This window comes from Cryptotermes secundus, unplaced genomic scaffold (genome assembly GCF_002891405.2).
Source record: "Cryptotermes secundus unplaced genomic scaffold, Csec_1.0 scaffold533, whole genome shotgun sequence".
NCBI classification, from domain to species: domain Eukaryota; kingdom Metazoa; phylum Arthropoda; class Insecta; order Blattodea; family Kalotermitidae; genus Cryptotermes; species Cryptotermes secundus.
The window spans coordinates 227,506-240,608 of NW_019731275.1; the positions used below are offsets into that span (position 1 = coordinate 227,506).

The window sequence follows — 13,103 nt, forward strand, 5'->3', positions numbered from 1 at the left end:
TCCGGTATTCTAGAAAGGGATGATGGACAAAGGCCAAAACCCCAGTGACTCTGAATAAAGCTTGACGTATTTCATAGAGGTACAGGCAGAACAATGGAAATTTACATGTATCTTTTTTTACTTTATATCTCATTCACCTTAGTGTTAAGTGATGACAGAAAATAGTGTTTTACATACAGTACAATGCACTAAGTCATAAATTGTTTGTACTTGTATTCTATCAAATATTCAACATCGAAAAAATGTCTTTAAGTGAGAGTTGTATGCCTTAATAAGGTCCCCATTTACCGACATTAACACCACTTCTTTATGCATAAATTTAATGTATCCCTATTTCTTGCAAACAACGCACCAAGTGCAACACTATAGCATGAAAGGCTAACAACAATATACACACCAACACCTGTTCACTGCACAGATCTTCCTAATTAATGCAGCTGTTCCACATTTTTACTTTGTGCCCATCTCTTCATTTCTGGCTCAGTTATGTCCCCTAACTGTTATCAGAGTCAGTGTATCACAGAGTACTTATTGACATTCAATGCCGTGATCGATATGAACAAAGCATGTACAAGCAGCATTAAACTGTAGTAATCATGCAAGCGTTTGCACCTACGCAATCCACAACACGCGTCTCTCTCACGCACCTCAACCTAGCTCGTTACTAACGTTACTAACCGTCTCACAACAAAGGAAATGTTCAAGTCGTGTTATCAAGTCAACTCTTCCTCCGCGTTATGCGTCACAGTATAGATACCATACAGAGATAAGCCACCAGCAAACAAATATACTAACAAACGCTCTGACTGCGGTATCTTCGACGATTCTGTACATCAACGATCATACGCTTTAGTAGAATGGGATTTCCCCGCGTACTTCGTTGTAGTGTTGTTCGGTATGGACGCAGAATTGTCAACGCTACGTCATGCAGTAGCAGATCATGTGATCCCGTAAGTAATGTACATCCAGCTGCGTACGATCAGGCTGACAAAACTAGACATTATGAGAAAAAACATCAAGTCTGAACAAAAATCAGCGCAAAGCTGGAACAAAAAGACAAATAAACTTTTATAGTTTATATTTCATTAATCTTTGCATTTAATCAATAAACAAGATTTAATGATAACTGTATGTAATTAAGTTACTATTAATTATTAAAATAATTTTAAAAGCCGTTCAGTGTGTACGTTACTAAGTCGAGGAGGATTAGATGGGCAGGCCATGTAGCACAAAGAGGAGAAGAGGAATACATATAGGATATTAATGGGAAAGCCAGATCAAAAGAGACCACTTGAAAGACCAATACGTGGGTGGGTGGATAATATTAAAATGGATCTTGGAGATATGGGATGGTATGGATTGGATTGGATTTATCTAGCTCAGGAAAGGGACCAGTGGAGGACTCTTGTGAACACGGTAATGAACCTTCGGGTTCCATAAAATTCTGGAAAGTTCTTGAGTAACTGCACAATTGGCGGCTTCTCAAGAAGGACTCAGCTCCATGAGTCCATGAGTGAGTGAGTGAGTTCTGTAATTTGAAGTGATGTATCTCCTGGTCATTTGGGTACTAGGATAGCTCAGTCGGTATAGCCACGAGCAATGGGTTGGACCGCCAGGGAAGTACGGTTCAATTTCCATCAAAGCAAGATATTTTTCTCTTCTCCCTGGTGTCCAGCTTGGCCCCATTGCTCATCTAGCTACCTGTCCAATTGATATGGTGGCTTTTTCCCTGGGGGTAAAGCGGTAGAGTGTGAAACTGACAAATTGCCTACATCTAACGCCCATGTTAAGATTGATGGAGCTATACCTCCACTCATTCATACGTCTTCATATCGTGGTGCTTAATTAATTAAGCAGTTAAACCCCAAAAGGTGAAGGTATGAGGGAAGGTCAGTAAATAGGCCAAAAATTGAAGTAAAACAGCTGTAACTGAGGTAACAGTTTTTCTGTGCATTATCATTAGACAACAACACAGACCTGCTTCATGACAGTCTAGGTAGCAGACCGGTCCTTGAGGAGTATACTACCAAAGAGCAGCGTTTTCTTGTGCTTTTTATTTGTGGGCAAAGGGACCAACGCAAAGGATATCCATAAAGAAATGTTTCCTGTTTGGAGTGGGAAGTTTTTGTTGTGTAAAACGATTGACAAATGGGTCAAGAAATTCCCTCAAGGACGTTCGAAAGTCGCAGATGAAGGTCGCCCTGTTGAGATTGCGACAGAAGCAACTATGCAGCGGGTGAAAGAGTTGGTTCGAGCTGACAAGAGGATAACGTTAATGTAGCAACTGCTCTATGGTGCCCCTTGGTGTAGCATGCAGCATAATACATGATCATTTGAACTTCGGAAAATATACGCGAGGTGGGTGCCCAGAGAACTGAAGGATCGAGAAAAAGATTAATCGAATGAGTCTGTCCTTGCAGCATCTCTTACGGTATGCGTATGAAAGAAAGATATGCTTAACAGGATTGTTGCTGGGGACGAATCATGGGTGCATCACTACCAACCCGAATCAAAGCTATCTTCAGTGCAATGGGAACACCCCTGTTCACCTCCTCGTTCAACCAAAACGCCATCAGCTGGAAAGGTTATGCTTACTGTGTTCTAGGATACTCAGGGAGTACTGTTAGCCCGTTTTCAAAAGCGTGGTGAAAATGTGAATTCTGCATCGTACTGTGAAGTTCTGTTGAAGCTTCGGGTTGCAATTTGCAGAACAGATCCAGGCCAATTGGTAACAGGGGTACTGCTTCATCGTGAAAATGCCAGGCACCATACAGCCCGAGTAACCCAGGAGAGAATTCAAGAACTACAGTGAGAACTTCTTGAACATCCGCCTTACATCTCGTTCTTGGCCCCAGACGTTTCTCTGATGACGAAGAGGTTGAAACGGAGGTGGGGAAGTGGCCGAGACAACAGTCAGGAACTTCTATGCTGCGTTTTTCGACGCACCAGTAAGGCGATGGGACAAGTTGATGGAGGATATATCGAGAAATAATGTTTTTGCCAGGTTCGAATATCACATGTTTTATGTTTTATATCCCTTTATGACCTATTTACTGACTTTCCCTCGTGCACGTTAGATACAGGCTGCAAGAAGCTAAGGACAAAAATATGAAGGTTTTCGTATCATACTTCACATTCAAAATTTGTCTTCTCACAGACGAGTCTCCGATGATCAAGTTAGCATGTAAAATTTTGTATGGAGCAAATTACTGCCACATGATACTTCTGGTTACATTTTATCATAGTTATCATCTGTTACTTGCAAGAATAAAAAAAGTTATCTCTGTGATTAACTAATTAAGCACTACACCATAAAGGCGTGTGGGGGAAGTGGATGTATAAATCCATATTTTCGTGACCTCGGCATTAGCTGGAGGTGAGTGATCAGCTTCACGCCCCTGCTGCTTTACCCCCGGGAAAAGAGCCCCCGCTACCCATTGGATAGGAGGTTGGGTGGACCTCAGAGCCGGTCTTGCCCCCACCGAGACTCGAACTCCGACCCCTTGGTCGTCCAGCCCGTAGACAGTCGCTGTATCGGCTACGCTATCCCTGCCAGAATGCATGGAAAATTATAACATAAAGATATGCAACGGATCCTTCGAAAACATAGCACAATTCAGATATGTGGGAATGATGGTAGCAAATTACACTTTGATTCAGGAAGAAATTAAGGAGGGACTGAACTCAAGCAATGCCTGATACAGTGCAGTCCAGAACATTTTGTTTTCTTGTTTGCTGTATGAAAATGTAAGATTAGAATATACAGAATTATAATTTTGCCTGTGGTTTTGTATGAGTGTGAAAGTTGATATCTGTTATCAAAGGAGGGACATGGGCTGGAGGTATCTGAAAACAGGGTGCAGAGGAGAATATTTGGACAGAAGAAAGATTATGTGGTAGGAGTTGGAGAAAAATGCGGAACGAGAAGTTTCAAAACTTGTACTTTTCATCCAGTATAATTAGGATCATCAAGCCAAGTCAAAGAGGGTGAAACGGACAGGGCATGTAGCACGCATGGGGAAGAAGAAAAATGCTTACACGATTTTGTTTGGAAAGCCAGAAGGAAAGCGATCACTAGGAAGACCTAGACGTAAGTAGGAGAATGATATTAAAATATATCTTAGATAGGATGAGGTAGTATGGATTGGATTGACCTGGCTCCGAATAAGAACCAATGAAGGCATCTTATGAACATGGGTCCCGTAAAATGTGGGGAAATTTTTGAGTAACTGAGCTACTGGCGGTTTCCCAAGAAGGGCTCAACTCCATATAATTAATTTGTTACTTGTTTTGTTGAAGGCAGTGTAATATGCTGTTTCGGTAGGATGCCACTGTTCATCGGAAGCAGAACTTTTATTTTCAAATTCTAATTCAGTTTTATTAATCCTTTGTGGTAAAACTATCGAAAAAGGATACGTCTTATGTGCATATTTAAAAGTAACGTCAGTTTTTCAAATAAGTTCCTTTATACTTCCACTCTATGCAGATAGAGTTCATAATAAAATATCAACTCATATGTAGTATTCTGCTAATTAGCGTGACATATATTCATAGAGTGAAACGTGTGTTGTAATTGGTAGGATTTTATCTCTTTTTCAATTGCCTAATTGTTTCCAATTTCTTAATTCATTTGGTAATTTACTGTATGCGTTAATTCCCATACTCATTACACCTTTCCTTAAAACATTCATTCTGTAGAATTGAACATGAAGTTCAATCTTTGGCCTGTGTCATGAATTGCAACATTTTGTTCCATTTCTCTGTATGTTGTTTTATAATATTATATTTAAGCATCCTGTTGCACTCTACACGATAAATGATACAAACTCTGTCCCAAGTGCAAACAATATATATTATATGTCTTTGATCTTGTTCTCTTCCACACTACATGTTTCGGCCTCTATCGGCCATCATCAGGTGTATACTCTTAACGTTGCTGCCACACTGAACCCAGTCTAAAATTTAACATTTAAAACACATTGTTATTTTCTTCGTATTATCAACATCTACCTCGTTGATATGTGTCTGGTATGTAGATTATATTGCACACGTGAAATTTGCACACGTAGTAAAGACAAGCAGCGGCACGCACACAGGAAGACTCCACAGAATAACACCTGTACAGTGTGGAAACAAAAACTAGCCGCTCCAGCACTTTAGACATAGGGCGAGTAACCCTAACAATTTTAAAATTTAAATTTAAAATTTGGAGAAAATTTTAAAGGATTTTAAAATCATAACTAAAGATTTTATAGTGCTACTGCAGGAAATTCAAATTTGACGTGTGCAATATAATCTACATACCAGACACATATCAACGAGGTAGATGTTGATAATACGNGAAATTTGCACACGTAGTAAAGACAAGCAGCGGCACGCACACAGGAAGACTCCACAGAATAACACCTGTACAGTGTGGAAACAAAAACTAGCCGCTCCAGCACTTTAGACATAGGGCGAGTAACCCTAACAATTTTAAAATTTAAATTTAAAATTTGGAGAAAATTTTAAAGGATTTTAAAATCATAACTAAAGATTTTATAGTGCTACTGCAGGAAATTCAAATTTGACGTGTGCAATATAATCTACATACCAGACACATATCAACGAGGTAGATGTTGATAATACGAAGAAAATAACATTGTGTTTTAAATGTTAAATTTTAGACTGGGTTCAGTGTGGCAGCAACGTTAAGAGTATACACCTGATGATGGCCGATAGAGGCCGAAACATGTAGTGTGGAAGAGAACAAGATCAAAGACATATAATATATATTGTTTGCACTTGGGACGGAGTTTGTATCATTTATTATGTTGTTTTATGTAATGAAATTTAAAATACAGCCTGCAGATCTGTTATTTGAAATGCGTTATTCGAATTCTTGATGTTCGTATTTCTGTAAAATCAGTTAATTCTCTGAAAATTTTTGCGGTTATTTCGCAGGAAATCTGTTGTACATCCTTGAGCATGCTACTATTTCAAACAAGCCCTCGAAGTCGGATAACGAATTCGACTCTCTTCGGAACTCGCCTTGAGATGACAGGACTATGTGACCATGCTATCCAACATGATCTATGTACCCAACTAACTCCATGACATGATTCCATGGAGCTTGGGAGGTGCTGCAGCCGCTCAGCTTCTCCAGTATTTCCCAAAATTTTATGTAAGCCAAAGGATCGCTTCCATGCGCTCAAAAACCTTGCGTTGGTTTCTATCCTGAGCCGGATGAAGCCAGTCTATACGGTCTATACCACCCCAGCCATTTTAATATTATCCTCCCACTTACATGTAGTTGTTCGTACTAATCTATTTCCTTTAGGCTGTCCCACAAGAATTCATTCTTTTTCTACCCATGCGTGATGCATGTTCTTCCATAACATGACGCGTTGATTTTTAAATTTTCACAGTGTGGTATTTAGTGCCATACTCCGTGACATTCACAGTTTAGCACGTTAAGCAGTTAAGCAGGTTGGTTAAGTCCTAGACCCTATACAGTCGGAAGGTGTGAGGCATATTGCAGGGTTAGGTGCTGAGATATATCTGAAGAAAAGATGTGGAAGAAATATTATTATTATTACACGGTAATTATTTGGAACATTTATGAGAAGACAGTTGTCTAGGTTAATATCCCTCATTTCTAATTATGTGAATGGTTTGCATATACATTGTTATGTATTTTGTATTTTAATTGCCATATCTGTTGTGTGTTGCAGTAACTGAAATGTACATTTGTAAAAATTCGAGTAGGCCTTTTAAGGACGAATCGCGATGGATGGGGATCAGTCAGGCCAATGTAAACACGAGGTATGTGGTCTGTTATTCCTGCATTTGTTTGTACTGCCAGCACTTTTGTGATCGTGAGTAGATGTTTGAAGATTTCTCTCTTGTGGGATGTGACGCAGTGTAGTCTGGTAGAAGTACCACTGTGTCTGCCTAACTTGCTCTTTCCACCTTTTGGAAGAAAGTGGATTGTAATCACTACATTTACCACTGTGAGGACATCAGATCTCACAAGCTGGTATTTTGATATTGTATGCTTTTAAAGACTGCATTGTTATCGTCATATATTTCATTCCTGACTTAACCAAATAAGACCACCAATATAACTATACATTTCAATCTATTCAACAGGGAAATTTTATACACCCAAAGTTCTTTGGCAGAATTATGTAATTTTTATGAGTCGGTTACCCATGTTAAAAATAATATTGTATGTATAATTTTAATCGCATTGAAACTTGTGTAGACACCTCTGAAGATGGCAGAATTCTGCTTGAACATGAGAGTGAAAATTATTATTTTTGTTTAGCAGACTAAAATATATAGTTACATCAGATGACAGTACAAGTTGATTTATATTTCGACACTTAGTCATATTCTGCGTTCTAGCAGGGTCACACCTGCTTTTATGAAGTATTAGTCTAACATAGGGCATGCTATAGCTAAGGTGGTTAGGTACTGGTTTCTCTATGTGGAGCCTCAGGTTCAATTCTGGGTGACTTCGCATAAGATTCATGATGGACAGTTGTACTGGAGCAGGGTTTTGTCAAAGTTTCTACAGTTGCTGTAAGCTAATCATAATTCTGCTGTTACTGCATACATGTCTGTTATGTTCTCCGAAGCGTGTGAAAGCCATGACTGGGCAGTACGTTGTCACATCCTTAGTGTTTAAGTTAAGAGGTTTCATCCCTGACCCAGAACTTGGCTGGTCACAGAGAAAAAAAAGAGCTAAAGTTAACTAATTAAGCACTACACCATGAAGGCATATGGGGGAGTGAGTGTATAGATCCACATTTTCTTGACCTCTCAGCACTAGTTGGAGGTGAGTAGGTCAGAGAGTAAGGAAGTTAATTTTTTTTAAGATTTAGATCATGGAGATGGTATATTAATACAGTGCTTAACTTTTTAGACATATCCAGCATCTTATTTTTATTTAAAACAATGTTAGGAGATATGGACTAGCTCTGTTGATTGGGCCCAACTGAGTAGGCATTGTACCTAACAGAGACAAGAGTCTGTCTCCAAGATATTGTTTGGGCAATGGATAATGTCCAAGAAATCAGTTACTGTAGGAAGTTTTTTATTAATCAGATTGCTTTCCCCCTCCACCACCAGTAGAAAAATCTTTTAAAATATCTTAACTTTTCTTCTCTGTATAGGTGCCCTCGCTGTGTATGATAGAGTTAGAAAATAACAAGTTGGAGAAAAGGATGACAAAATTTCAAACATGAGATGCATAGTCTTTGGTTTTTATGTTAGACATCTTGATATGCAGTTTTATTGCATGCACTGAAAGACATTCAACAGATTAAATACTGTAAAAATTCTGAAATCTTAATGTAATTGCCAATATTCAAGGAATGTGTAATATGAGATGCCAATCAAATGAAATTTATATCTGACAGACTAAGATAAAACTTCTGCTGAGTTGTTCAAACTCTTAATTACCAGCTTATTTTGGATAGCAAAATTCATTAAAGCTCTCCCTTTGTCAAACTGTGGAACTGCATATTTATTTGACAGAGATAATTATAAATCATTAGAAAGACTTCAAAACATTTCCAGGAGGTGGCTAGAATTCTTCATTGTTAACTTTTACATTAAATATATACACAACTATGCATTTAATCAGTACCACTGCAAATTTCATCTTGTGTCAATCCAGGGTACAAGAGAGGTGCAAAATGATATGAGGGGAACAGAGAATTGGAGGATGTGCCCATCCCCTGATTCACCTCGGAAGCCTGTTAAATCAACAGCAGTTGTCAAGTATTCATCAGTACAGTCTTATGCAAACTTTGCCCTCCTTCAGTGCAATACAGACTTAAACTTGCCGCCTTCCAACTGGCTTACTAGCTCTGCTGAATCATATGGCCTGCAGTATGAACTATCCCACTCATCAGGATTTTCAAGGTATGTGTCTCCACTGAGGGTGACAGTGTTGCACTTCTCTTTGTTTTAATATATCTGCATAATAAGACTGCAAAATTTGACTGGAAACTTCAGCGTGGAGGACTACTGTTGGTCACTGCTGTGAGGAGGTTAGAAGCTAAATTTTGAAAAGTAAAACAGCATTGCTTTTTGAGTGTGTTAATTGATTTTGGTCTTATGGCTGTTTTTCATGAAAGTTGGTCATGCTTTTTGAAGTCATAAACTAAAAACAAACTCTGTGGTTTTAGTCGGCAAGCAAACTATACCGACCGAGCGACCACCACTTGTCAGCGAAGTTAGTGCCAACTTTAGCGGATAGAGGGTGTCACGTGGTCGGCGCAACAAATCCCCACAGCCATTAATTTTGGTTTTCTAAACCGAGTTTAAAGTCATACTGGTGTTAAATATTTTATCATTTTAACCAAAGCAATGTTCTGATGTGAAAGAAATTAAATTACTATTCATTCATGAGGCATAGTATTTTGTATGGCGATAGATCTTTGAAATATGTTTGTATTGTATTGTTTGTCAAAAGTGAAAAATTAGAGACAGTGTGGTTTGATGTGGGAAATTTGGTATGATGGAAGATTATAAATGGAACTACAAATTCTGTTTGAAGTTGTTTTATGTGTGATGAAAGTAGGATTGGGACTACACATTTTTGTCTGGAAAGCTGATGTAATTTTGACAAGTTTCTGGTACTAGTTTGTGCTAATAGCAGTTTTATACCTATGTAACTTATACTAATGTGGAGAACGCATATAAAAGCTAAGAGAAGACAACTAGAGCTCAAAACCAGAAATATGAATTGGTTAATTGACAAAAAATCACAGCTATCTCTTGAAAACAAAATAATCCTATCCAAAACGATAATCAAACCTGTCTGGACCTACGGGATAGAGTTATGGGGATGCAGCAAACCTTCCAACACAAAAATTCTCCAAACGTTCCAATCCCAAACGCTAAGAAAACTAGTTAATGCTCTCAGGTATGTATTAAACGCCACCTTACACAATGATCTAAGCATACCATATGTAACAGAAGTCATCAGAGCGTACACAGAGAAACACAAAAACTGGACCGCTCAAAACAACAGCCAACTAATAAGAAACCTCTTCAACCAACCAGCAATAGAAAGAAGACTAAATAGAATGTGGCCAGAGGATCTCATTAGATAAGCACCAGAGAATCATCGAAAGATGATACCTGCTTCAATATTACAGACACCCATCCCTTTTACTAATTATTATATTTATGTATATTGAGTGGATTGTAAAATTATTTTAAAATAAAAAAAAAATGTTACTTATTAGGCTATAAAAGAAATGTTCTGGCTGCATAATGTTGAGTTTGCTTTTCTTATTTATAAAGAAAACAGATGTATGGTATCATGATTTAACCACATAAATGTCTCATGCCAATAGTTTTTAATTGTGAAATGAGGTATGAACATTGTGCCACAAGAGGCTGCCTCAACTCTATATTTCTTAATATTGTAGTGTATACAGCCATTGCTGTCCAGTAGGCAGACACCTGCTTCTATGCAGCAGTTAAGGTATTGTTCGACTGTAACAATGAAAAGTGTGTTTTCTATGTGGTTCATGCTGAAATATTATAAGGAGCATCAGTCAAGTTTCAGAGTAGGAGTTGTCAGCAGTTCAGTTAAGTGAAGTGAGATGAAGTAGCTGGTTGGTGAATGAGAGAGTTCAGTTGTCAGTTGGAAGTCAGCCTGTGCAGAGAGACTAGGAGGCTGGTGTGGAATGGCTGCCAGCCTGGGACCCAGTTGAGTTGTCAGTTGACAAAGAGTTCTTCACAGGTGTCTATGAAAAGAGGATTTGAGTGCAGGAAGCTGAAGATTCTCCCTTAGTAGAAGTCATTGCCAGGAAGTGGCTAGTGGAGACTAATAGACTGAGGACACCAGTCTGTGTGTTTCAGTGAACTGTAAATTGTAGTTCCGAGTGGTGTATCAAGTGGTCAGTAAATCCAATATCCAATCCATACCCCGTCTATAAGTCATGCACCCCCCAAATATGTGACAGTATTCTACTACCAGTAATGGCAGCATGGGAGCCATACTGTCTTCTGAGGTAGGAGTGACACTCCTACTACTTAACCCTCCATCTACTGAGTCTGTCATAGAATACATACTAAAAATGCCAACAGTGATGGCTGGAAACTCAGCTTCATGGATTTAGCTAGCTGCTTGGTCAGTCAATCAGTTAGTGAGTTAGTTGAATCTGTACTTGTGTAAATTGAATACAGAATTTAACCACTAAATGATATAATTATTAGTTTATAGTGCCTGTTATCCTCACCATGTAAATAGAAACATTTTGATCAAAGCAGGTCATCATAAGTTTTTATAATAACTGTTGTATGTATGAACTGTAAATTGATATTATTGTATGCTAGTAAAATTTAGTGCTGTAGCAGAATTCTTAGGCCAGAGCTTTTGGATTTGGTATTCCTATACAAAGATATGTTGTCCTAATGTCATGTTTAAATTTCAGTTTCCGGATGGCTCACATGTTTCCAGATTGTGTGGGTGAAGTGGATGTAGTGTCAGACGCAGAGAATATAAAGAAACTGTTGAAGATTCCCTACAGCAAAGGGCCGGTGAGATTCATATGATTACTTTTAGGTTCTTTTAACCCTTACACTGCTGCGGTCAACATGTTGATCTCTGAAAAACATGGCGTCCTTGCTGCGATCGACAAAACCCATATTGTGACTTTAGAGTTTCAAATCTTAGGTTCTTTGCACCAATCCCATTCAAACTTGGCATGTGCATAGAGTCAGCTCTTGGAAACGTATTGAAGCATCATTTATTTCAATTGCTGCATTCTTCTGCCCTCTAGCTTAAGAAATGTAAAAGGCTGCATCTGCACAGCGAGACACGCGCTCTGTGGTCATGTGGCATGGGTATTTCACAGGGCTAGTAAAAATGGCTTCGTATAGTGTGCGGTGCTTTCTATAATAGTTTTAAATAAAGTTGTGGACTTTGGTCAACATGTGTCATAGTGATAAGACTGGGATAGTGAATTTTGTACTTTTTTGGCCGTCTTGGACAACCCTGATTTAATGGACTTTTCCGTTGTGAAAAATAATGAATAATTCAACATTTTTGCAACTTCTGATGCCTGTTCCCTGTCTGAGGTAAGATTAGTTACATTTTATCACAAATTTTCATACTTTGCACTTAAATTATTTATAAAAGATTTATTCAAAAATAATTCAGCACAGAGGGTACTGAGAGTTACTTAACATACTAATAATAAAACACAACAGCAAAGTTAAATTTTAATTAAATGATTAAAATCAATAAAAATATTAGTGCGTGGGATGTCGATGTATGAAGAGATAACCACTTGTCGAACTGTTCTATAAAATTTATTATAGTTGCACAGTATACAGACGAACTTGAGATTGAAGAATTTAAGAATAATGATAACACCTTGAACGTTGTATTGAAACGCAAACTGAACTAGAACTGTAGAACTGTATGCAACACCCACACCACTCTCCCTCTTAATATCACTATACCTTCCTCTTATATCACATTGCATTGGACCACATAAAAACACATTACTGCTCGTATGGTTGTAGGTTTTGCCTAGCAATGGCTGCTTACTCGCCGTTGCTAAGCAATGATACTTGTGTTGTCACTATAACGTTTGCTTGAATGTGGGCAGTTCCCACAAGTGAGTTCATCAGTTTTATTGTCACATTCCACCATTACGCGTTTTGACTACATGGACCATCATCAGGTGGTTTATAAATAAATAAATAAGTGAAAGACATCATTATTGAATAGCAGAGCTAGATGGATCCAATTTTGCAATGAAAAAATGGAGCCATTTAGCCATGCAATTCAATAGTAATATGATTTATTTATTTATTAATTTATTTACAAACCACCTGATGGTGTGTGCAACTATAAAACTGATTAAACCACTGATATCGTTATTGATTTTAATCAGTTTGATTAAAATGTAGTTTATTTCGATGCTGTGTCAACAGGTTCATTACTTTGATAACCAGGTAAGGACTGGTAAAATAATGAAAGTACGAGGAGCATGCCATATATAATGCCTCCTATTTGTTTTAATGGAAACTACAACAGATACAGAAAGCATAATAACACAGTTAAATAGAGCAAGATTTCAGCTATT

General features: G+C 38.1%; 2 protein-coding genes across 5 annotated transcripts in view; one reads left to right on the plus strand and one right to left on the minus strand.

The window, feature by feature from the left end:
• The window catches only part of LOC111866840, a 16,099-nt gene extending 15,239 nt beyond the window's left edge, over nucleotides 1–860 (minus strand). Inside the window, exon 1 of one of the 2 annotated variants that reach the window (XM_023856156.2) lies at nucleotides 404–860. The gene's annotated coding sequence lies outside the window, so the exon portion shown is untranslated. Of the gene's footprint in view, nucleotides 1–397 lie in introns of both variants that reach the window. The other variant, XM_023856155.2, reaches the window with a different exon arrangement.
• A 19-nt stretch (nucleotides 861–879) lies between these two features.
• The window catches only part of LOC111866834 (erythroid differentiation-related factor 1), a 58,718-nt gene continuing 46,494 nt past the window's right edge, over nucleotides 880–13,103 (plus strand). Inside the window, exons 1-4 of one of the 3 annotated variants that reach the window (XM_033752431.1) lie at nucleotides 880–950; nucleotides 6,714–6,804; nucleotides 8,666–8,913; nucleotides 11,442–11,547. In XM_033752431.1, coding sequence (XP_033608322.1) covers nucleotides 6,769–6,804; nucleotides 8,666–8,913; nucleotides 11,442–11,547 — 390 coding nt within the window. In that variant the 5' untranslated portion in view covers nucleotides 880–950; nucleotides 6,714–6,768. Of the gene's footprint in view, nucleotides 951–6,294; nucleotides 6,621–6,713; nucleotides 6,805–8,665; nucleotides 8,914–11,441; nucleotides 11,548–13,103 lie in introns of those variants that run through there. The other 2 variants (XM_023856135.2, XM_023856136.2) reach the window with 2 other exon arrangements.